At 36.0% G+C, this 27,256-nt stretch overlaps 1 protein-coding gene across 1 annotated transcript; it reads left to right on the plus strand.

The window, feature by feature from the left end:
- On the plus strand, positions 1-27,242 carry CSRP1 (cysteine and glycine rich protein 1). The gene is made up of 6 exons (XM_026680918.2): positions 1-61; positions 15,105-15,217; positions 22,590-22,758; positions 23,851-23,980; positions 24,700-24,793; positions 25,386-27,242. The coding sequence occupies exons 2-6, from the start codon at positions 15,106-15,108 to the stop codon at positions 25,460-25,462; spliced, it is 582 nt and encodes a 193-aa protein (XP_026536703.1). The 5' UTR covers positions 1-61; position 15,105; the 3' UTR covers positions 25,463-27,242.
- The last annotated feature ends 14 nt before the right edge of the window (positions 27,243-27,256 follow it).

The following is a 27,256-nucleotide window of genomic DNA, read 5'->3' on the forward strand; positions in this document are numbered from 1 at the left end:
GCCACGCCAGCTCGGGTGCTTAGAAACAGGACGTCGGAGCGACCAACGCCAGCTTAGCCAGGTAAGGAGGTCGTCCTTTTGCCAGCTCTATCAAACGGTCTCCTTCTCCGGGGTCAATCTCGGCTGCGAGCGATCCGTGTAAAAAGAGCGCCGCCAATTTCCTCCAGCTCCTTTGCCCGATTTAGGAAATCCCCCTTTGAAAGTGCCAAGCCACTTGCGCGACTTTCGCAAGTTTACCCGCTCAGTAAGTTTTTTTTTTTTTTTTTAAAGGGGGGGGGTTTAAGTTACTGTTAGATTTTCGCTTCCACACCCCATGAAAAGAGTATTTTGCACTGCTTTATTAAAAAAAAAAAAAAATGGCCCTCTGCAGCAAAAGCCCCGATGAACTCTTATGTATCTGATATAAAAAGTGCCTGAACCGCAAACTTACTCTAGTTACAGTATATCCTGTTTTCCACTCCCTCCGCATATGACAGTTCTCGATCCAGATATTGGCAAAATTTCGCAGTCCAGTGAAGTAATAGTAGGGTGCCGTTTCCTACATATGTATTTACCACTGTTGGATGGCGTGCTTCTATTGAACACAGAATACAAGTTCATCCCTGGAGACGTTCTTGATATAGAGTTGGGAAGGCTGTTTGTTACGGGCATTCTTGAATGAGAAGGATGTTACAAGCACTCCATTCTCAAGGTGTTCAGAGCCTCTGCACTTCACTTCCTAGTGCTTGAGATTTATGGGAATTGCACTCCCAACACAGTTGGAAGGTGTCAGGTTGGGGAAGGGCATTAAACTATGTCTTAAAGCCATTGGTTGAGTTGTAAGAGACAACATAGTTTGTTTTTTGCTAACATGTATTGTGAGGTTTTGTTGTAGTTGTAAACTAGTTTGCTTAATCTGTGTGATCTAGGGTTAGGCTACCATGACTTCATCAATAAACCATGACTAAAAATTCTGGCATAGGGTGAGAGGCACATTTAGCTATTTAATTGGTGGGCACCTGCTAACTTTATCTTGCTGAACTCTGTTTAATGCAGTAATTTATAAATAAAAAAGATTATTGAGAAGATTATTCTATCAAAGGAGAAAATAACCAGCTATCTGCCCTACAATCCAAAGAACCTGATTCAAAGGCCAAACTTCTTTTATTTGAGAATTTCTTTATGTTCAAATGAAATCTATACTGTATAGTATTTTAGAAGAACCTAACCTACTTACACTATTCTAGATGAGATTTTCACACTGTCATGAAAAATCGGTCTTTGCTACACTAATGTTTAAGATATAAAATTCAGTCTAATACAATTTTAATGGCCTCAGGTGCTCAACTTTAGGGTTTTTGGTAAAATCTTGGATCTGAATAACATAAAAATGTCTTCTGTTCTTTAACAAAATGCCTTAAGGTTATTGTTTCTAGTATTTTAATTATAAATTGTCAGTCTGACAACTTGATTTGAGCTGACACATAGCCTTAGAATCATTCTTTCAGAATATGCTACAGAATATGCTACACATACACTGAATGCTGGCTTAAGCACTGAGGATATTCAGTCTGTGATTGTGTCTTATTTCCCTGATTTTCAAGATGAATGCACCCTGTGGATTGAGTCCATATCTCATTAAAGATATGATAAAAACTCATTTCACTGAAATAGAACTATATTTTTATGTGAGAAAGAAGAGAATATTAGGAATGGGGTGAGTGGAAATAGCTTACAAAGATAGTAATGTCCCATGCTCTTTTTAAAATTAAAAAATAAAGGAAAATGCTAGTGTAAATTGCACTTTGCACTTAACTCCATCCCTTATATTTATAATGCATTGGGATCATTTACATTTTATAGTTTTTCTAACCCTCTTTGTTTTATGATGCATGAATAATACTAAGTCTAATGTCATGAGTCTCACATTTTTATACAGAAATGAGACTAAGTCCTAATATCTAGTTTTGTATATTGTGCTAAGCTTGGCTTACAAGTCACAATAGCTAATCAAGCAGCAATATATTTTAGCCTGCTATATAAACTTTGTCAATATGTTGCATGCATTTTGATAAATCATGGATTGTTTTAACCATAATTAATTGAATAAGCCATAAAAGGGACCATCACATTGCAGGCTAACTCTGCTGACTGCCAAGCAGTTCAATCCTCACTGACATTGTTGACTCATCCTTCCATCCTTCCAAGGTAGATAAAATGACCCAGATTGTTGGGGGCAATATACTGATTCTGTAAACTGCTTGGAGGGGGCTGTAAATCTCTATGAAGCTGTATAGAAGTCTAAGTGCTATTGCTATTATGCCTGTCGGTAAAGGTCCTAATTATAATATTGCTATATAATAATAGTGTCAACTTACTTGATCTAGTGCAGTACTTCTTAAGAATTTGACTCATCTGTAATGCTAAAGGATGTCCATTTATGGTAAAGAATTCCGTTATTCAGTGGTCTGATCAATGACTGTTTTTTCCGTAATAGAGTAAGCTTTGAAGTTTGCTAAGAGCAACCGGCAGTAAACTTTAACATGTTGACATAACAACCAAAGAAAACAGTTTTGCTTCTGTTGTGTTACATAGATTTGTTTTCTTTTTTTAATATTTGAATGATAGCTGTGTCTCTGCAGTTTTGTCTAACAGAATGAAGAGGCTACCTGAAATTAGATGGCAAATCTCTGACAAGGTTGACATGTGCTCTCCTGTGCTTATTTGAGTTTTGTTGCATTGGCTGGTTTTACACGGTAGACTAAGTTGTAAACTATGGTTTCAACGCACAGTGATTATATTCACAAGAAATTAAATAAAAATAAAATGTTTCATTTCGTGTTATAGTATCCTTTCAATATCATTTTCTCATCTTTACCATGAAAACATTAATTATATGTCTTTTTGTGAAGGAGACCAGAATAGAAGTGTGAGAAGGCAAATTTAGATACTTCTTAAATGAGAAGTACTAATAATCTGCCTCAACCTATGGCAACAACTGTTTAATTTTCTGAGTTTAGAAGTTAAATCATATGATACTTGGAGGGGATATATGTAGGAATTGCAGGGCTATAGGTTAGACTCAAAACTTGAATATAACCTAGAATAAGGCAGTGCCAAAGCATTTTGTATTGCTTTAAAAGAAAACCTACATGAATGTGTCTGAAGTCTTCAGGAACAGAACTGGATTCCAAAGTAATTGGCTTTTATTAGCAGTTTAAATGTAACAATCCAGCAATTCCTATTTATTCCCAAAAAATGTAAGATGAGTTTCTAATAATCTTTCTCCACAACTGCAATAGAATAAAATGTTGCATTTGCCAACACTAAAAAAACCAATAAAGCAACTATTCCCTGTATAGTAGAGAGCATGGCTTATTTAATCCAAACGTCCCTTATATGTGAGTTAGCATGTTTCTATAACCTTAGATAAGGTCAAAGTAGAATATACCATGAATCAATCTCTGGTGATTACATGAACCACACCCATGTACTTTTCTTAGTAATAACGTGGAGAGTTTTCCTCCCACATTGCTTCCTTTCTTCTTTTAGTCTAATCTACTTTCAGAAACCAGAGATTTCCTTGGCTTTCTCCAAATAAGTACAGAACTCCCCAATATTAAATTTCTTGTACTAAGCTAATCTTCTTATTCATACTTCTCTGGTATTGCAATATTTATGGCTACTAGTTCTCATGTTCTCAGAAAACCACTTGATTGTAAACAATTAAAACTTTAGAAATATTTTTTCTAAAAGATGGAAAAGAAAAAGATGGAGAGGATGAAGATAGTGTATCTTTAGAACTACAACAAAGAACTCTTTCTGAGTGCTTAAACAGAATGATTGTCACAAGGCTAACCAATGTTTGCATAATCTCATTCTGATCATTTTTGTTTCTCCAATTTGTACTCTGTCCAACTGTCAACTGTTTCCTCCTGGCTTGCTTTTAGCTTACTGGCTGCCTGTTAGTCTAAAAAATTGGGTTATTAACAGTCTAGTACAAGGGTATCAAATTCAAGGCCCTTGGGCCAAATCCAGCCCCACAGGGTGTTTAAATGTGACCTGTGGGACTGACCTGGAAACAGTGAAGGACTGGCCCACAGTGCCTCTGCCAGCAAAAATGGAGCTTGGGAGGATTGTGCATGGCCCTCCTGAGCTCCATTTTCACTGGCAGAAGGTTGCAGGAGGCCATCACAGCCGAAAAAGGAGCTCTTGAGCCCATTTTCATTGGCAGAGCGCTCGGGCCACCACTGGCACCCCTGACACAAGTGACGTTGAGCTGGCCACGCTCATCCTGGCCATGTCCACCCCAGCCCCCCAAGGTCAAACACAACCCTAATGTTGCCCTCAATGAAAGCAAGTTTGACACCTCTGGTCTAGTAGAATAACAAACTTGTTTCATCATGAGATGTTGTATCATTTTTCCATGCCTCTAAGCCACCTTGAGCATCCCACAATGGAAAGGTGGAATATACAGTAAATCATTGGGTAAGCAATCGTTGTGGTACAATAGCCAATATGATTGTACAAGAGGAATCCAGATTCACGTCCATCCTCAGCCATGGAAAGGCAATGGGTGACTTTCGGTCAGTTACTTTTCTCAGCCCAAACTACATCTCGTTGTAGAGGTAAAGAAATGGAAGGAACACTCTGTACACTACCTTGTGCTTCTGAACAAAAGTCAGGTCATAAATATAAATAAAACTGATTCAGACTACATGGACAACTAAGTGGACCAATAGGACCCTTAAGAAAACCCAATGGTATTACTGTTTTTATGTAGGTATAGTCAAACAATTTTATTCTCATAACAGAATAATAATTGAATATAATGCAGTAAATACAACTTTCTCCATTGGATGGAGTAATCAAAAACGTATATGGTCTCAAATGGAACAGACATATGAATGTCCTTAAGAAAAATGTATTTGCCATTAATGTTGTGTTACATTTGTACAGGTAATCCTGAATTTACAGCCATTCATTTAGTGACCATTTGAAGTCTGATAAGCAAAGTCAATGGGAGAAGCCACTTTTGCTTAATATCTGAAGCAAAAAAAGGTTATAAAATTGGGCAAAATTCACTTAACAAGTGATGGAAGTTCCAGTCCAATTGTAATCATAAGTCAAGAACTATCTGTAATTCTAAATCATCTTGCTAATACTTATACCTGCCCATTTCAGATAAGTAATCTTATGTAGAGTACAAAAAAGCAATAAAAAATATGCCAAAATATGCCTACAATATTAATGACATGAGATAAGAAATAGCTGTATCATTCTTTTTTTCTCTGTCCATCTACTCTTCCTTCATACATTTATTCTGCAGTTGAATCCTCATTTTAGGACTAAGTCACCTCAACTTGGAGTTATTTCATAGAAGTCTTCCACTTTTGTATGAAATCCACATTCATTAAAAACCCATCCTTGATTCCAGCTTTCCTTTTTTTAAAACCACCAATACTTCTTAACTAACATATTGGAGTTTTACATTTCTCTTGACATGTTCAGTCCTCACTTCCAATGTGGGCAGAAGTACGCTTAAATACCAGCATTTTTGCTTCTGCAATTACTTTCATTTTCATAACAGATTATGCTGTATCTTTCTACAGCATTTGCACATTTTAAAATTTCCCCCCTCAGTTCCCTTATTTTTAGCAAAGATTATACTAAGACACACAAATTAATCCATTTGCTCTAGCTTTTTGACATTTATGTAGATCCTGCAATTGCATGCTCCATTTTCCTTATCAAACACAAGTATTTGGTCCCTGATGTACTGATTTTCATTTTTAAAAATAACTTCATTAAAATTTTTAATTACTATAGCAAAGGATAATACAAAATGAAAAAAATAAATAGAAAGAAGGGGATAAAAAGGTGCAAGAAAACAAAGTAAAATAATAGAAAAAGAAAAAATCCTAAGAAAGTGACATTCCTACTCTTGTCACATCAAATGTAAACAATTGTAATCTTTCCCCCTCTTAATTAGCAAATATAATCATAACTCAACTCTGAACTATAGGTAAACCTAATGTCTAGTGCTTTCTCCAATCCAGGAGTCAGCAAGAAGTCCAGGTAGAGTCCTAAACTAATATTAAAAATACAAAGCTCATCATTCCATATCTCAACTCTTAATTTATAAGCAAATCCACATTTAGAAGGCATCAAGTGGCCCCAGTACCCTACTATAAATAAAAGGCTGAAATTTAACATAACAAAAGAGGGATAATATCTCCTTTAAAGAGAACAAGCTCACAAAGATTTCTTACTTTAAGTGCAAAGACAATTAGATACTCAGACAATGTAGATGCTGTCAGAGAAAAATATATGAAGTGGTTGTAGAGACAAAGGCTTAAAACACCATGTTAACTGTAACCTCATCTAATTTTTTTATATGTCTAATAACAAATTATTCATGCCATCAGGTTTAATTGCAAATCCTTTCAGATTTAGTTGCAAAAACTGCTTCATCTGGGAAATCACTGTTCCTAAAAACAGACAACAGACAACAAGACTGATATTCAAGATCCCGATGCAATTCCTCAAAAATGTCTCTGAATGCCATTATAAGTTGCTTATCTTATTATGTCTTCTGTTATGCCTCCAATATGAAAATACTTTCCCCCCACAATAATGTACTCTTTAGAATTAATTTCTAGCCTTAATACTCAAAATCACTATTCCAATGTTGATAGAGCCCTTAGTCTGTTCAGCCAAAACGTTGTGAGGATTGAAGGCACTCACCCAGAGTTTCCAGCTTTGTCAGTTTGAAGATATCCAACTTCCTTAAAGCAGTTAAAAGTCAATTTCCAAAAGGTTGTTAGCAAAGGAAGTGTGAACTTAGTGTCCTTTGGAAGGTTCCAGTTGCAACTGGAGCAAGTATGACAAATCTCTTGAGTTCCAGTTCTGATACCCTCCACGGACTATTGCCTTGCAGTCACCTTGTACTCTTTGGTTTCCTAGAAAGGTTGTGGGGTTGGTTTTTTTTGCCCACATAGTAAATACTGAATAGGAAATGGGTACTAACACTATGGATAACTGTGTAAACTTAAATGTTCAAAACGGCTTTACCTAAAAGTTAAAAAAAAAACATATTTGAATTTGGGTTCAGGTCTAGGATCTGAAAAAATAAATGAATCTCTAAACTTCTATCAACCTGTCTAGAAAAATTACAGAAATGATAGTTGCCTTTTATTCCAAAGAATGATTTTACCTTTGTAACAATCCTGAACCATTTCAATTTTTTCTTTAAATTCTGTAATAGGCACTAGAAGTGGAATTGCTTCCATTATCTGAGTCATTAGGCAGGAATATTACCATCTGAAAACCATCACTTACTAGGAGAGGAAATATTTTTGAATATTTAAAAGGTATAAAATCAAGCTGCCTAGAGTAGCCCCACAGCAAGATAGGTGGCAAATAAATTTAACAAATAAATAAGGTAAGTAGTGCTCAATTATATATTGTTCACAGGGATTAAGTATAAGGTGCCATGGTGTGTGTATAAAAGAATAATTGTATTTGTGCTGTTTTTATTGTTTTATTGTGAACCATCCAGAATTATTTTTAAGATGGGTGATCATATAAATGTGATATTTATAATAATATGCCTTAAGAAAGTTCAAAACATTCTCAAAGATCCATCTCATCCTGGGCATCTTTTTTTTTTTTTTTTGAACTATTACCATCTGGCAGATGGTACAGGATAATAAAAACAAGGAGAAATATGCTGAAAAACAGCTTCTATCCCAGGACATATTGAATTCTACTGTGTAGTGCAATATTAATGCAATATCAGGGGTTTTCAGTTCAATGTATAGAATGTGAAGGATGTGTGTTTGTGTTTATTTTCATAGTCATAATGTACACTGAAGATGGTGTTTAATTTCGTTATATGAGGTGCAGTGACACTAAACTAAACTTCAGAGGAAATTGTTCACTAAACATCTATGCTTTCAGAATAAATATTTAGAAAACAAGGTATTTCTGTTTGATTATGCTGATTGTTGTTTATAGTAAAACATCTGATTTGATAGTTCAAAATTTCATTGAGGTTTGACGTGCTGGAGTTATTATGTAGATACACTTTTTTACTGCATAAAGAAAATATACCCATTAGTCAAGTTTTAGGAAAGTATTTAGATCATGTGTCTTGCCGATATTTTCTGCACTTCTACTGTCCATTTTATTAAAGATTGAGAATTATGTGCAAGTTTCTGCTCCATATGGAACGGTATCACTGATCTTTTTTCATGAAATACAGCAGATGACAACAAAGTCAAACAAACATTACTACGCATTTAATCATTTGATAAATGCTAGTATCTCTTTAACCTCTACATTTTAGGCCAGTTTTTCTGTATTTTCTTCATATCTAACATAATTATCAACTACATTTCCATCTAAAACTTCTCGTTGTATTTCCTTGTACAACTAAAACATGTTAGGGTAGTTTGATCTTATAAACAGAATGAATGAGGATCTAATAACAAAACACATGTAAGGAACAAGAGGGGTTGAGAAGAAAAGTAAGATAGGGAAAGTAGTGGTTGAGTAGTGTTAATGAGATTCTCACAAAGAGAAGTGAGGTTTAAAGAGAAAACCTGATGTGGACAAGTGGATAGACCTGATGGAAGCAAAAATGATTTGCAGGGATTGAAATATATAGAGAAGGGTAGTGAAGAAAGATAGTATAAACTCAGTTTAGGCATATTTTGCTTGACAAAACTGTTTTTTGTTCCTTTCATGCACTTGGCATAATATAGCATGATGAATATATATATATAGTATATACACTGCTAAAAATAAATAATTGTGACATATTTAATATGTGAATCATTAATAATAATTTTGTATTCATGTCTAGCTAAGCTGAGTCTTCACCTATGTCTAGTGTTTTCATGTTCATTGCATTTTTGAAGAGTGTTGGATCAATTTTCTTATAAATAGATTAATCTGGTTAAAGTGAACCCATCAGTATAAATGAGATTTGACTAGCTGAAATTATTTATCATAATGTAGAAATAAGGATTGAATGGGTCCAGTCCATCACTTTCTTATTCTGTTTCATCTGATAGCTATCTGTACAACCTTCTCTGGATTCAAAAGCTAAGCAAATTGGGCTTTGTTAAGACTTGAATGATAAATTATTAGAGAATATCAGAACTGTAGGCCAGGCAAGGAAGTTGGGGGGGAAATCCAAAACAAGGCAAAGGCAAATTCTTTATGATACATTTTGTTCACAATAAAATGATACAGATGCTTTTTTTAAACAACATTGGAGTCACTAATCTTATTACATTCCAAAAAAAATGTTTTGGTTAAATTTAAAGCTTTAACTTAGCAACCCTAATCAAATCTGTTAAGTAAAAGTACTGATCCAAGTGGCTCAGCTTTTTAAATAGTTTTTTAAAAAGATTTACTAACTCCAAAGCTACAGAGGAGAGAATCATTGTATTCATTTTGTACTCATTTGGCTTGGCACAATCAACGTTTTCTCTTCTGTGGATACTTAAAGTTTCTTGATTCTGAAATATTTGTTGAAAATGCTTCACTTTCCAGATCATCTAATTCTGCTCACTCAGCAGGGCTTATCCATGTCCATACATTTATTTTTCTTCTTGGAGAGGCTGAGATAATTAAGTTAAAGTGCACACAGTATTTCGCATTCAGTGGTTCAGAATCCAGTTTTTGCCATTTCCATTTAAAGAATCTCAGAAAAGCATTACTGGAATGGGTTTGAGACTGAATGAAACAACGCATAAAGCTAAATAGGTGAACAGACTAAGGCAGTTTCCTGTGAGCCTTTATTTTAATTAATAACTTGTAAGTATATATGAATAAGTATAATTAGACTGCAGCCTTCAGAGTATTTTATTTTATTCCCTAGCAGCTTACCGGAAAATTGAATTATGCTAGTTTATTAGTATCCTTTCATCTTTCTCTCTGAATTAAAATAATCTGAATTGGCACTAATCAGAACTCTGGCTTTTATCTAACAAAGGCCTCATTAGAAATAAAACCAAAGTCATGTGAAGATTAGAAACTGGAATTCGACACATCCAGTGCATTTTGGCCAGTGAATTTCCTGTTCAGGCTGATAGAATCTTGCAGTTTGAAAGCTTTCTGCTGATGTATCTTAATTTCATGCATTCTTTCATGCTTCGTATTCTCTTCATATTTCATGGCAGTACTGTATTAATTCAGATGCTGTTGGTAACTTTCTAGTTATAACAAATATTTGATCTGACATTCAAGACAAGTTCTATTTTTCTGTAGTTTTCTCAATTCCCCTCCCTTCCTCCTCCTCCTCCTCCTCCTCCTCCTCCTCTCTCTCTCTCTCTCTCTGTTCTATCTATCTATCTATCTATATATATATATATATATATATATATATATATATATATATATATATGTGTGTGTGTACATATATATATATGTATATATATACACACACACACGCATGCACATATCAATCGGAAAAATAGAACTTAAAATAAGATTAGAATATAAAATTATAATTTGCAACATGCTATGTAGGAAGTTAGCACCCACCCCTCTCCTACAAAATTGAAATATCCTAGGAAATATTAAAAAGGCAGAATATTTCTCCTAAAAAGAGTAGAAACTCAGAAGCAGAAATTCACCTCAGAAGCAGAAGCTCACCCCCACCTTTTTTAATGGATGGGCCATTAAGGCATGGGCCAGAATTCTTTACATAAGAAAGATCTCTAGGTAAAGCTATAGCAATTGCTCAAAAGCCCTTTCAGTGCATCATCATCCAGCAAGGCTCAACCAAGCCTGGAACTCAGGACAGCCTACACAGTTGCCCCTGCATGGCCTCATGGGAGTCTGACAATCAATCAAAATACAAGCTCCAATTCAAATCCCAACAAAGGTTATAAAACCCAGCCACTCTCAGCACCTCAGCCTTTTTCTTGATCTCTTCCTTCTTGACCTTCTCTTCTCACTGTGAAGCATGTGATCATCCTTTTCACTTTGGAGCTTCAAGCCATGTGGTCCTGCTGTCCACCATTAAACCATCTTTCCAAACAGCTTCCATGTTTCCAGTGTCTTTTTCCCCACTTGGAACTGAACCCAGAAGGGTATTTCTACCAACAGTTATTTTTTTGATAACATGAAAATTACCGTTCCTTTTTGTGAAGGTGATGTCAGGTAGATGAAATAATCTTGAATTCTAGTGTAAAAACCAAATATCTTCCCTTAATTATTCACTCATCACAGTTTTATTACAATCGAGACATCTTTTGATCAAACCTTGAGAGTATTAGGAGACATTCCAGGTTATCAGGAAGTAGTTCAATTAGTTTAAAATCCAGAAGACATGTTGAAAAATGCATTTCTCATATAGAAGCCACTGAAAATTATTCTTGATCCTGTGTTTTTGACCTCTAGTCATTCTATATCAAGATCACATGGAGATTTCTCTGCCAAGGCTACCCACAAGAGATTTGCTTTATATGTATTGCTTGTCATGGTTGCACATTGAAACAGTTCTTTAGGGACACTCCTGTTTGTTGAAAGACAGGACTAGCCTCTTTCCTGGCCCGCTGCCCTAGTGAGGAACAAACCCAAAACACTGGAGCCAGACGGCTCTATTTCCTTTTAAGGCAATCTGTAGGAATCCAAGGTAATCTAATGATTTGGCTGAGAGGAACACAAAACACAGCTAGTTTGCAGGATGTTGAGGAAAGGCAGCTGTGGCAAGATAAACAACAGGTTTTGTTTTTAGGTTTCATTTTATACACATGTTTCTCTTTGGACAAACGATAGTTTTCTAGTAGTTTGGGAGTAGATGGTCCTGGTATTTCACAAAATACCTATATTTTCCTCTAATATCACAACATTTTCTTTCTTATTCTTAATTCAGTTCTTATTCTTAATGCAGTTTGATTCATATCAGAAGGAAAAACTTTTGAAAAGGATGGACTTCAGACTTCACTTCCTTGTACCTCAGATGCTGTTTGGTGCTTCACAGGCAGGCCTAAAGGGAACTCTGTTTGGAGAAGGTTTTGGAAAGAAACTTGCAGAGAATTGCAGCAGATCTGCCTTGTTTTTATGATATAGGAATGCAAGCGTTGCTAAAATGTGTTATTTCAAGTTACAGGAGACCTTTCCTTCTTGTGCGCCTGGTCTTTTCCTTACTCAACACCCTTTTAAACTTGCCGTGTATGCCTAGAGATGCTATGTTTATTTTTTCTTTGTCTATTTGGTTACATTTTCACCACTCTTCAAAAAGCTTCTCTACGTGTCTTTGTTTTTGTAGTTGTTGGGGTACTATAATGATGGATGAGGCTTTGTTTAAGTTTCCTTCCTGCACAGCTATTAAAAGATACAGGATGAACAATAGGTTGCTTCCTTATATGAGCTTAGTTCAACATGGGATGAGGTAGAATCAGGGGGCTGATTACATCTGGTTATATATTTCAGCTCTCTGCCGAACAGGAGATGGAGTAGAAATGCTGAACCAGTGCTTGAAGGCTGTTAAGGTCTGATAGAAAACAACAGATTTGTCTTGAATGCATCCCAATCAGTATAGCTGGGTCCATGGGCCAGATGTTTCTGGAGTAGTACAATCTTTGGCTCTGAACAGGGTTATACTCCCCCACTTAAAGTCATCCTACAGCTTGGGAGTCTTCCTACGCTGGGAGCTTCTGCTCAAGGAGCAGATAAGAAGCTGTGGTTAATAGGACTCTTGCATAATTTCTTCCGTTCCATTAACTGTAGCCATTCCTGGATCAAGAAGCCTTTTTTTTTGCAATCATATCATAATCACCTCTTTGAATTACTATGTAGTAATAGAACCTACTTAATAGTAATAATTAGTAATAGAACCCACATTACGTATCTGATATTAGCACAATTGAGAAAGTCCAGAAATATTTCACAAGAAGAGTTCTCCACTCCTCTACTCGTTGTAGAATACCTTATGCCACCAGACTTGAAATTCTAGAACTAGAAAACCTTGAATTACGCCGTCTTCGGTCTGATTTAAGCATGGTATATAAAATCATACATTGCAATGTCCTACCTGTCAATGAATACTTCAGCTTCAACCATAACAACACAAGAGCACACAATAGATACAAACTCAAAGTTAACCGCACCAAACTTGATTGCAGGAAATACGACTTCAGCAATAGAGTGGTCAATGTCTGGAATACTCTACCCGACTCTGTAGTTTCTTCCCCAAACCCCAAAAACTTTAACCTTAGACTGTCTACTATTGACCTCACCCCTTTCCTAAGAGGTCTGTAGGGGGCGTGCATAAGCGCACCAACGTGCCTACCGTCCCTGTCCTATTGTTTCTCTTATTCCTCTTTTATTTTTCTTATATGTACCCATTTCATGTATTCACAACTATGTATACACTTATACTTATTATCTTGTAAACAATTGGCAAATCAAATCAATCAATCAATCAATAAATAAATAAATAAATACATTCTACATGGAACTGCCCTTGAAAAGCATTCAGAAGCTACACCTGGTATAAAATGTGTATGAATGCCCAGATAGCAATATATGTATCCCATTTATTCAGCTGATCCCATTATTGTAGAAGCTATATTGATTGCCAGTTGGCTTCCAAGTGTGATTCAAGGTGGTGTCACCTTTGTGACTGTTGTGGTCTGCCAGCAGCCTGCAGAGACGGCAGCAGAATCGGACAGTAGGGAAGAACATGGGCAAGTCCGGGACTCTGGGGAGGACTTGGAAGATGGTCCTTCATCCGATACAGAGATGGGGCCAGGGCCATCTGGGAATTATGTGCTGACTCCGGAACCTCCAGAATCTGACAGCAGTAAGGCAGAGGAACAAGGGGAGCCTGTTCCCAGTGTGCATGTGCACAGAGCTGCCAGATTTGGGAGTAAGGCTTGGAGGTGATTGCTCCTCCCATAAGATATAAAGGAAGTGCAGAGGGACAAGAACCTTTGCAGGAAGCAACGTTGTTCGCTCTGGTTGGTTTGGTACCTGAAAGCTCCATGGTGAATATGTGCTCCGTTTGGTTTTGAAAAACTAATTGGTACTTTAGTCATTGGCAGCACTTCAAATAAGATAAAGGTGCATTCTTATCAGACTTCTCTGGAAGAACTTTGGCAGACTTTGATGGAACTATTTATAACTGGTTGAGACTCATTATGGGCTGTGAATGATGATAATTCACAGCCGTTAAACTAAAATAAAAGGGTTTTGGATTTAACATGTGTCTGTTGGTATCTCAGGAAGCCTTAGTCAGAATAGTGACCCTATATGGCTCTGAACATGTTTATCTGTGGAACTGCCTCCTCTTTTTCCTCCTTTATTCATCTAATTATCTGATCAGATCAAAAGACTTAATTCCCCCAAGACCTCATCTATCTGAAAGTGCCATTGGACATAGAATAGAATAGAATTCTTTATTGGCCAAGTATGATTGGACGCACAAGGAATTTGTCTTGGTGCAAATACTCTCAGTGTACATTTTTAAAAAAGATACATTCATCAAGAATCATAAGGTACAACACTTAATAGTCATAGGGTACAATAAGCGATCAAATCATACTAGGAAACAGTCAATAAAAATCATTAGGATACAAGCGACAAAGTTATGTCATACAATCATAAGTGTGAGGAAATGGGTGAAAGATGGAAGGATTAATAGTAATAGTAATGCAGACTTGGTAAATAGTTGCCCCTATGCATTGGCATTTCCTCCCTAGGAGAATTCTGCTTATTACCTCTTGGTTTCAGGAGATGTTTGGCTTTGATCTCTAGCCCAGGAGAAGGCATGTTCTGAATGTTGGAATACAGTGGTAGACACATGGCTTTGTTTTGTTTTTTGTTTATCCGTTATGTTGTTGAAATTTTCATTTCCCCCTCCCAGTGGGATTATTTATTTTTCTTAAAACATTTTTAATGATGATTGTTAGCTACACAGAGCTATAGTAAATACCTGAATTCTATGTGGTTTTGCTAAAAGGCCATTTGGATAATTTCTCAGTAGAAATTTTTAACTGGTTGACGCTAAAGCAGTTTCATCAATACAGTTAAATGATACACGTTTAAGTCTTTCTTGGTTTATTTTTGAATAATTACATTTATCTCATTCATTTTGTTTACAGGATGCCAAACTGGGGTGGAGGCAAGAAATGTGGCGTATGCCAGAAAACCGTTTATTTTGCAGAGGAAGTACAATGTGAAGGCAACAGTTTCCACAAATCCTGCTTTTTGTGCAGTGAGTATTCAAGTCCAAAGTTTTATGTCAAGGTTTTAGTTTGGGTTTTTTTACCACACTAATACGCTGTACCCAACTTACTTTAACCAGAATTGTATATCAACAGTTTCTTTCAGCTGCAAGTGAGGAGTAAGTTGACAAGGGGTTTTGCGCTGTGCCATCACAGAGCAATCTTTGTTTTAATTTATTGCAAAATCAGTTGGAAGAAAAAAATGGAAAGAAAGCTGATGAAAATTAGATATTTGTTATCAGCATATTTTCACCAAAGGCATTTATAGTTACATAGCTCTTTTCTTATTGCTTTACCTTAAAATTCTTAGCTTCTGAATTTAAGAATTGTTAGATTGTTAGATCGGTTGAAATAGAACAAATTGATCTATTTTCATAGGAAGGTATAATATGAAACTTAAATAGTATGTCAACAAAGGAAGAAGAGAGAAAAGATGTTAAAAGACTATAAGAATCCATCTCTTCCAGCTAGGAAAAAAAACCAATCCATGTACTGTATACGTTACAATATACATAAAAGCAATTTTTCAACATGGAATTACTTAATTGCTTTTTCCATTGTGTTAATAAAAAGCTAGGTCAATATGTTTCTTCAATACAGTATTCTAAAAATCCAGAGAAATCATTTCTAACTATTCAAAATTATCTTTTCTGGCTCTACTCCAATTACTATTACACCAAACTTCTTCCTATGTTAATAAAATGCAATTTAGCATTAACATACTTGGAAAAGACATATTTTCCGAAACCAAGCTTTTGTCCTTCTGGGATTAATGGAAAAACATTACTTTGACTAAATTAATGCATTCTCCAGCATCACATTTAATTTTTGGCAAAAAGAAAAGCCAATCCCCAGTCATGTTATCAGAGGGTCAATTAATAACTTTCTATTTGTGCACATATTGCTTTTTCCCTTTAAAAAAAAATCACTCTTCCACAAAATAAGTCAAAATATAAGCCCCTGGTAAAGTTAAAAATCTGGAAAATTAACCTCTCTGTTACAATTTAAATAGAGAAAACCTATAGTTCTGTTTAGTTTCACTTGGAAAACTAACACATTTATTTCAGCTTTTTTGTTCATGGGATGGAAGAATTTATAACAAATGTTTTCTAAGTATGATTGAGACTGGCTGAAAGAGCAGAGGAAAAGACATACGAAATCTATAGACATCATTAAACATTAATGATATTCAAAAAGTAGTTCTGAAGACAGTTCAGACTGTGCACAATAGCTACAATGGTTTTATTCGTCACTCTAAGCCAGGTATCGGCAACCCGCGGCTCTGAAGCCACATGCAGCTCTTTCAGCCCTCTGCTGTGGCTCCCAATGCTGCTGCTGCTGCCGCCTCCATGGCTTGCCCGCCATGAGCAGCGTAGTGAAAGTTGGTGCATTTCACAATGGGGGAGATGAGATCCCCTCCTCCTCCTGGAGCCCAATACAACGCGGAACCACAATGTGACCCTTCCCATTCGCCTCTGGAAACAGCAGCAGCATTGGCCCCAGTGCGGGGTGGGCCAGTGTCTCAGGGCGGAGAGCAGATCACGCACCCAACCCCTACCAAGGCCGGAAATAGCTGCCCATCGTTTCCTGCTGCACTAGGGCAGCGAGAGAGAGACAGAGATTTGGCTCTGTCTGCTCCCCTCTCTCCACCTTTGCCCAGTTTTGCAAGGATTTAGCGGATGCTACCTTGGTGATGGGAGGGGTCATCCTGTATTTTGCCTGCCAAGTGACTTTGGGGAGGGACTATATTTTCCAGTCACTTTAAACCGAATATCAGGATGCATATGCGTGCCTGTGTGAGTATGCTACTGCTTGATGAAGTGAGTACGGCGATCTAAAGTGGCAACCACATGGCGCTGCGATATAACAGCCTGACAGTTACTCCTTTTGCAATGCAAGGTTTATTTTTCTGTCTTTCCAGAGACAGAGAGAACGTGGCCGAATTTCCTTACAGTTATTCCCTGGGTGTATGGGTTGAGAAATGGGGATGGGGACACACGTCCCCTCTCTCTGACCCCTTCCCCTTTGTAAATACATAAATGTTATTGCTCTTGTTCACTAACTTTCTAATGCAAGTAGAAACAGATTATTCTTACTAGAAGATCAAACTGATTGGTTGCAGAAGGCTTTTGGAATTAATGAAAGATTACATAAAAATCAGTTGAAGTTGTATACATTACATTACATTGCAATATTATATTACACAAACCTATACTGTAGGTTGCCCGTTTCTGGTCAGGAAGTTTCTGACTAAAGAAAACAGAGAACCACCTACTTAGATCAGATGTTGATCTCTATTTGCCTTTCCATGGGAAAAACAAATTAGGAAGCTGTACTTCCTAGAGAATGCCCAGATTTCAAATTAAGAGTTTTACAACTAGTTTTAGATATCCAAGTCTGTTGTCAGATTAAAAGTTCATTAGTTGCCCAAAACAAAACAAAATAAAAATTCTAATGATTCACATGAGAAGGATAAAGGGGAAGGCTGGTTCTATTATTTTTAGTTTCATTCACTAGTTACAGCAACATATTTTCAATACTCTTGCTACTCAATTTTGTTGACATACTCTTGCTAAATTACAAGTTTCTATAACACAAAAGCTTGATTTATTGAAAGATACATCATAGCAATCAATAAGTAGGACCCAGTGAGCTAAATAGAATCACCCCTTGGCCTTGTGTAGAATTACAGCCTAAATAATTTTGCATTCTATTTACTGCTAGCAAATATATTTCAATTGTTAAATATGGATTTTTTATGTATTCTGGGTAAATTATTTCATATTAGCATCTGATCTCATTACTATAGATATTGTGATTCTGATCTACTCAACAGTGAACTTGTAGATTTTATATCTCTAGAGCCACCTCCCTCCCCCAGTAAAGCTGGGAATACATACAGCCTCTGCACCAGCTGATGTTTAGATTTTAATAGAAAGCTTTTTGTTCTTATTCACAGCCCTGTTATTGCATCCAGGGTTGATCTGTATTCATGCCAGTCAGCTGACCTTTTGTTTTTGCTTAGGAATCTCATGTATCCTAAGACTTGTTTTGCTTGTTGCATAAGCTAAATGGTAGCTAGTAGGAGGAAATATAATGAATAGTATGCATGACCTGGAGTTCCCTCAAAACATTAAAGGGATTGATCTCCTTGAGGTTGACCTGCCACAGTAGCTGGAAGCCATGTTTTTCCCAGAAGTGGACAATTGTAAATACCATTGTACCAAAGATACTGCCCTTGGAGCCTACTTGACTTTTAAAAGAAATATTAGCCCTAACATCTATGGATGTGGAAATTAGCTCTAAAATGATGGAATTCTTGATTCCATTCAGATTATTGTTGCAATACAATTCACAGTACTAATTCAGAAAAAAAATCAGTATTTCAATCTAAATGGTTAACTCAGATTGACTCAGTTCAGAAAATCAGTTTGTAAGTATCTAATTTGATTCAACATTTGCATGAATTATCAGGCCAGTTCATGTTTTGAAATAGTTTTACTATAGCACTAGCACTTGGAGTGCTTTACAGCCCTCTCTAAGCTGTTTATAGAGTCAGCATATTGCCCCCAATAATCTGGGTCCTCATTTTACCAACCTTGGAAGGATGGAAGGCTGAGTCAACCTTGAGCTGCTCAAAATCAAACTCCTGAGCAGTGAGTTAACCTGCAGTACTGCTTTCTAATCACTGCACCATCATTGCTCTTATAAGTTACAATTACAAAGAAAAACTAACAAAAATTAAAAAAAATGCAGAAAAGAACAAAAATAAGAATTAGAGTAAAGAAAAAGAAAAGAAATTTATAAAGAAATGGCTTCCCCCTTCATTACAAGTATAAACAATGTTAATTTATCACCTCTTTTTTTTCTTCCATTCAATCATGACTGATTCTCAGAGATCACCTAGAAGAGTCCCTATGGTTGATATATTTATTTGAATATTGAGTCTTTTTATTTACCAAATATGTATTTTACTTCTGTATTTTATTTTATCTATTTTACCCTGGAATTAGATCCTGTATTTTATTTTTGTTTTATATTTTTGATATGGTCATAAGTTTCCTGCCCCTTGCTCCTGAATGCTTCCAAAACAGCTTGGGACTGGCAGTTAAACACTACAAAGGCTTCCATACAAATTAGTTTATTGGGTCCATTAGATATTCTCAAATCCTAACTTAATGTCATGCAGAGATTCTTCCTATGTCCAATCTTTGCCTTAATGGTGTGAAAGAAGATGACCTTTATCCCATGGCTTAAGAGCAAAAGAAATCCCCGCCGATGCTGGGATTCAGACAAGAATGCCAAAGAATTCCCCCTGTCCAACCAGAGATTAACCCATTGGCCAATCAGTACAGATGTGACCACGTGACATAAACTACACTTCCCATGAAGCATCAACTACATTTTCCATGAAGCATTCCCTTAAGGGGGAAGCTCACATTCCTAAACTATATACTGTCTAACCAGCACAATAAGATTAACCAATTAATAAACTATCTATACTATAATCTTTATTATACGAGACAACCCATGACCCACTGGATTATTCTTTCAGATATATTCACTAGTGCAGAAGGACTGGCAGAGATTGCATAGAATTACCCAAGCAAGTTGGGACCTTCCCTGCAAGGTTTCCCATTGACGTTCTTCCCGGGAGAAGAGAAAAAAAGAGAATCCTGGGCTCAGAATAGGCACTATCTTTCTCTGGAATTGTGCATATGCTACAGAATTGTTAAAGGGAGGGCATTGTTGTTTTGTTTCTTTGTAGTTTCTTCTCAATACACAAACAAACACACAAAAAACACATGTGCACGCATACACACACACACACACACACTCACACTCAAATATTGAAGATTTGATGACCAAAGAAGTAGATTAATATTAGGAATTTTGTAATAATTCATCAAAAATTAGAAGAAACAGTTGGGTAACTTATTACTTTTCTAAGATAGAATCAAAACTTTTGTGATAGTAATGCGGACAGCTTTGGAAAAATAAAATATTCATAAAAGATAATGCCTTAAATATGGCTCTGCCAGTACAAGGAAACGTTTGATCTTAAAATGCCAGTTTTCAAGCCACAGTGATTTATAGGATTTCAGGAGCAGGCAAGCACAAACTCCATTCCAGGACAATAAAAGAAGAATTAGCTGTTTCTTTATGGGAGGGGAGAGTTCTTCTAAAGATCCTCCTTTCATGGCTAAACATTTTATTACTTCTCTGCCTGGTGGTTTTCTCAGCCAACCCTTTGCCAGCCCAGGGAGACAAACGCCATATTTGGTCAACAGGATGAGAAATTCAGCCTTCGTGTTTTCCATATATAGAGACTGCTCCTACTGTTGCCTCTACTGCATTCCTGAGAGGATATTTGGTTTTCTGTTTGCATTCCTTAAGACTAAGACAATTTATTGTGGCTCAAAAGGAAACTCTGTTAAAGGCTAGCTGCTATGGTCCATCACAACAAGAAGAGCTTCGGTTGCAGCCTATGCTGCAGCCAAGTTATATATATATTTCTTTTTACAGGCAATTGGTGTTGTAATCATGTTACTAAATGGGCAGAATCCAACCTCTCTGGCCAACACACACACACACACACACACACACACACATTAAATCTATACTCTGTCTATATTAGTATCTATGCCTATAGTCTAGTTCTAAAATAGCCCTGTGAACAGTTTGGTCTTCTGTTGGCTGAATTATAGTAAAGCAAATTTCTTGGTCGTGAAGGTTGTTAGCTTCAGATGATGTCAATTGCTGTCATGAATTCTGGCTCTAGTGTTGACTTTTTACAGTAACTCAGTCTATGTTGATTGTGGGGTGGGTGGGAAGAGAAGATGCTTTAGTAGCTGGCTGATGGCTCTCAGCATCTCTGCTGGAATGAGGAAGCTGATGGGTTCAGTTTCTCCTTTTGTTTTGTCTGTTGTTAGTTTACTAGAATCCATGCCTTCTCCTTCACCCTTAGTCATCTACTAAGCTGTACTTTATTCTGATGGCTGTTCCTCTTCTCTGCTTCCCCAGCATAAGAATTTTTCCACAATACAACCCATCCTCAGATGCTAGCAGCACTTTCCATTTATGACAGGATAACCAGTTATAACCAATTATAACCAGGCATTGATGATGTTACCTCTGCAAGAAAACAAGCAAGGTCAGAGAGCACCAAGGACCCCTTATAACAGGCATGTCCAGGTGCTCCTTGAGCCATTTAATGACCTAGGAAGAAAAAACAAAGGAAAGACCAAGGTCATGCTGGCCACTCCAAGGCTGATTTAACCATTTTTAAGACACATCAAGCAATATACTATTACTGCTAATTGTAGAAATCTAAATATACTGCAATGGAATTGGCTTGAAAAATACTGAGATAAACAGAAAACTTCATTATACAGGCAATAGAGTAATAAATACAACATATGCCTCGTGAGCGATCCAGATTTTGCATAAAAAGACAGAAAAATCTTAATGTGTATTGGCCACTCTCATACTTGAGACTATTTCCTTTGATGAATATCAGTTTGGTTGTCTTGGTGGTTTAAATAATGTGGTGTTTCTTTGGTATCTACCATTTTTTTCCTCTGAGTATCTTGCCTGCTGAGCCCAATTCTCTATTTCCTACCTGATTTTTTAAAAACTCAACTACACATCCTATGTTTATGATCAAAATTATCTCTATTAATGTGATGTTTTACCTTTCCCTGTGTATTTTTTCTAAACATTATATGGGACAGTCTACAATAGGAAAAAAGGGTTACAAGTCCAGTAGCATTTTTTTCAATAATAATTTTATTAAGAAGCATACGCTGTTGAAAGACTCCCAATTTTCTGTTTTTTCTGTCTTTCTATTTGTGAATGGAAGTTCAGAAATAAAATAATAGTTTATGGCTGACCAAATTGCTCAAGTTAAGTTGTTCTGTACAAATCCTTACTTGTAGCTTCTTTGCTCTGTGTGATTTCTCCAATTAGATCCTTTTATCTTTGCCGTGTTAAAGAAAATGTGTGAGAGAAAAATATTAATTTACTGTTTCCAGAGCTTCAACCTCCAAAAAAACATAGAGGTGCATTTAAAAAAAAAAAAGAAAAGAAAAATGAACTGTAGAACATCCTGACAGATCAGTCTTTTATCCAAATTGGTTCCCTCGGTTGTAATTGTAGACCAACATTATAGAAGGCACTAGCTTGGAAAAGATGGTAATAGATCTTCCATGCTGAAACTTGTTCACCCTGTATAATGTACTATTTAGTGGTATTTAATGATTCCACAAATATCCTAGTTGGCTATATTACAAATCAGGTCTCATACTTAAGCTTATAAAGGTGACGGTTTTTTTTATCTTTGTCCTTCCCAAATGGTTGTAGTGGTTTGCAAGAAGAACCTGGATAGCACTACAGTGGCTGTGCATGGAGAAGAGATCTACTGCAAGTCATGCTATGGGAAGAAATATGGACCGAAAGGCTATGGCTATGGACAAGGAGCTGGGACCTTAAGCATGGACAAGGGTGAAGCATTGGGGATCAAACCTGAAGAGTGAGTTGTACTAATAAGAAATCTGCAAAGTGTGATTGCTTAATATATTGATTTGAATTTATATCATTATTCAAACACTTGTGGTTATGAAGAAAGTAGATGCCACCTAGATAAAAATCCAATTTGCAGCAAAGTAGGCTATTATATTTCTTCTGTTATGAAACATAATCCTAGGTCCAAAATGCAATTCATTGTAAACCTACCTAGATAGAATTATGACCTCTTTATATGAAATGCTAGATTTTTATTGAACTATAAAAATAGTGGGTGAAAGAAGATTGATAAATGTGTATACCCAGCATTCTTTAGGTCCCTACAAGTCTTGTTCTCTGTTCAAATGTACATGTTTTTACTTGTGAGAAATAAGCATAGATAGAAGAAACGTGGCTACCAGAAAGTGTTTGGCCAGTATTAGTTTGCATTCCCTGAGATTTTGGAGTGGAAAGCAGAGCAACTTAACTAGGTAGCAGAGGCAGGAGTTATAAGAGGTTTTTAAAGCCAATTAGATGTTCAGAGCAAAAGCTTGGAGGTGTCTTTGATCAGTAATTTTTGTATAGAAAAATACCTATAGCAAATTAATTTGAAGGCTATAAAGTACAGAATTATGAATTTGTTGCAGAAAACCTTTAAAACAGCCTGTTTTTGTTTTTTAATATAATTTTTTAAAGAATTACAAAAACAAATACAAACTAAACTGAGAGAATGGAAGGGAAAGAAAAAAAACCCAGTCTGTTTTGTAAGACATTGTCAATCTTTTTTCAGCTTGAGTATTTATTAACCCATTATCATAGTGATAACAATATTGGGAATATAAACAAACTCAGTAGTCTTATAGTGTTTAATACTATGGTTTCAAAATTATGAATTTTTACTACTTTCTCTTACATTCATAAGCCAAAATGAAATAAATAATCAAAACCAGCCTTATTTTTTATGTATCTGTGCCTAGGATACTGATGGTTTCTCTCCCCCTAATAATAATAATAATAATAATAATAATAATAATAAAAAAAATAATAATAATCTGATATTCTCTCTACACACTCATGGAAATATGAAATAATTCTTTTTTTTTTTGCTTTGGCCCCACAGATCTCATCCCCATTATCCAACCAACAATCCTAATGCATCCAAGATTGCCCAAAAAGTGGGTGGATCTGATGGCTGTCCTCGCTGTGGACAGGCTGTCTATGCTGCAGAGAAGGTGGTTGGGGCTGGGAAGGTAAGAACTATTATTAGTAGATAGCAAGTGTATTGGGCTTTCTCTTTTTTGAATATATAAAAGTCTGCATGTTACATTTTAAATTAATTTTGCTAGCTATACTTGTGTGTCAAATTCATAAGTGAATATGTTTGTAGGAAAGAATAGAATACTCTTCCCTGAAATTCTATGCTTCATGTGGAGAATGTGGTGTCTTTCCTGATACTCTTAATGCACAACTCCCAGCATTCTTCATCACTGGCTGCCAGGGATTTTATTCATTAATACTCAGGATGACTCAGTTTCCTATCATTATAATAAAAGCTAGCAGTACAATTGAAGCTAAGTGGTTATTGAAGGCTATCATTATTACAAAGAAAGGTGATTGGGGCATGCATCTGAAAATAAAAATCTAAAGTCAAGAAATAATCACTTGTTACATATGGATACTGTTGTACATAATCTGTAAATTTGATGTTGCAAATAAGTTCTGCGAATTCAGATAAAACATGCAGAATCCACTTTCTTTGTGATAAAATATTACAATTGTCTTTCAGAACAAATGGAATATTTTTGTACAGGCCAGTATAAGAAATGGGAAGCTGATAGAATGGCCACTGGCCTTTGTACATCAATTTTATGGAGGGCAGTGTTTTTCTAGTCAAGCTCATGTAGGATGTCAGTGTCCCTTTGAAGTCAATTCACTTCCATGCTAACAATGTGTTCTGTATTATGCTCAGTCATGGCACAAGGCCTGCTTTCGATGTGCAAAATGTGGCAAAGGCCTGGAGTCTACAACTTTAGCTGATAAAGATGGAGAAATCTATTGCAAGGGTAAGGATGTCTCCCTTATGTTCATAACTAATGGCATATAATGATTAGTATTAGATGGATGCTAATGCAGGAGATGTTCTCTTTATGTAAAAATGTTGCAAAATCTAAAAATACTGTTTATGCAATGATTATGATTTGGAGGTTCAGGTGAGTGCCAGGCAGAAACACTTGTTTACTTCTTTGATTGCAATTTGATTATGGAGCAGTGTGCCTCAGGTTATCTACTTGAGAGATGCTCTCTAATGATGCGTTTGAGTGTATAGGATACTATACCAAGCCACAGTTCTTTCAATTGCTTCATTTAGCTGCACTTGCCAGTGGGAATGGCTAAACAAGATAGATTAATACTGGGTAGAAGTCCCATTGATCAAACCTCTACTATGTTTTATAAAAAGGGCATGACAGGTCAGGTGGGGGGAAAAAAGTATGTGTTGGAAAATGGAGTTATGTCTTAAAGCAGAAAGACAGAAAACAGAAAGCTCTTGTTATCTAAGCACATGTTCATTGATAACTCTGTAAAAATGTTTACTATTTATGAGGTCAGAGCTGTGTTTAATAGCTGATTGTTTCTTCCGCTGCTTCTCTCCAACAGGTTGCTATGCCAAGAACTTTGGACCTAAAGGCTTTGGCTTTGGCCAGGGAGCAGGAGCACTTGTCCATTCTCAGTGAAGAACTAGATCCCAGCAGCTTTGAAGCATCCTTCCCAGCACTTAATGCTTCGCCAGTGCTGTGTTTATCCAATCCGATCCTTAGCAAGAATAAGGCTATCTCACCCGTTTGTACGTATTAGTCATACAGTAACAACCTGCTGCTCCTTTTTGCTAGATGGGCAATCTTTGAGAGGGCCTGGTTCCACAGGTCCTTTGAAACCATACAGTGGCCTCTCACTTCCCATGGCTCATATTAGAATAATGGCCTCCTTTAACATACGTTCATGCTTTTCAGTTTTTGTTGACGTTTCACATGGCATCAGAGCACGTAGCTACTTTTGAATAACGAATACTGCAACAGTTGCCTTCCAAAAAATATTTTTCCCAATCTGGGCCAGCATAAATAATTCTTGTTAGAATATATTTTTTGATACTAAATTACACAGTAACTATGATACTAAGTACTGTGGAAAGTATAAGTGATTGTTATGTGCCTAGGATGCAAAGCTGCAAATTAAGAAATTGCCTAGAAGCACAATAAAGCACATTCCTCAAATTTTAGAGGAAACATAAATAAAAAAGTCTTAGCTCTTAAGTTTAACTAAATGTTGCATTTTCAACAGAAAATATATATTAATCAATAGTCACTAGTTAAGCTGCTTTTGTACATTGGTTTGGTAGAATTCAGTTTGATTTTCAAAATTTCAAAGACCAAATTTCCCAGTTTTTGTAGATCCATATGCATCTGAGTTTTTTTTAACATTCCTAAAATGTTTATGCATTTAGAGATAAACAGAATCTACAACTTTTTCAGATTTCTTTTTTTTTTTCTTTTTTTTAGAAAACTGTGATTATTGATGTCCAGTTAGTTGCTGCTTCATTTTTGCATTTTTCCACTTAGCTGAATAATTATTGGATTCACATATTGCACTAAGCTGAAGTGTGGTTTGGTTGATTTTGGCTTGGTATGATTATGGTTGGTAAACCCAACCATTACCATTTAATAAACTTGGCTTTGTGTGATGTATGAACCAAACAAAATAGCCTGTTCATTTAAAAACAAACCATCTTAGATTCTTTGCCTTAGAATGATGAATGAATCCCTATTGGTAAAATTAAAAAGATTAAGATGGATTGGTATTCCTTTTTTAAACTATGGAAAAGTAAACATTGTAGACATCCTCATCTTTGGGACCAGAGTTGACAATTCCAGTTCTTCCCTTTGTTAAACATAGAAGACTCCTGCGTTCACAATCTTGGTTGTGGTTTTTTTTTTTTTTTTAACTAAAAAACTGAAGTGTTACCCAGTTCATGGACTCATATAGCGCTAAAGTTTTATATGAGCCTGATGCAAATATTTTTCATTTATAATTCAGCCTATTTAATGTTTAGTTCCCATTCAGTACTTAATATGGGATTAAATTAAAATGCAGTAATTCTGTAGACACAAGATAAATTATAGCAGTAGCATTTTAAAATTTTGTTATTATTAAAGTTGTCCATTGCTTTGAAAATAAGTTACAAAAGAAGCTTCCAAGTGCATGTAGCTACAATAGTAGTAATTGCAATTGTCCAAACATGACTTTCCAAAGATTTTTCTATGGTGGCAGGGACCAGTCATAATATGCTCATGAGAAAATATATGATTTCTTTAAAATGAATTAAACAGGTGCTACCTTTATGCATCTCTGTGCTTTGAAGTTTTCTTTTGAAACTGAATCCAAACTGTTGCAAATACCTATTGCAAACATAAACTATGTTCAGAGAAACTTTGCCTTCAATAAAGCAGTCAAAAAGAATCTCATGTGTCTTA

The sequence above is a fragment of the Notechis scutatus genome, chromosome 3, assembly GCF_049901735.1.
Source record: "Notechis scutatus isolate UNSWTSFEM ecotype Mainland chromosome 3, rNotScu1.2, whole genome shotgun sequence".
Classification (NCBI taxonomy): domain Eukaryota; kingdom Metazoa; phylum Chordata; class Lepidosauria; order Squamata; family Elapidae; genus Notechis; species Notechis scutatus.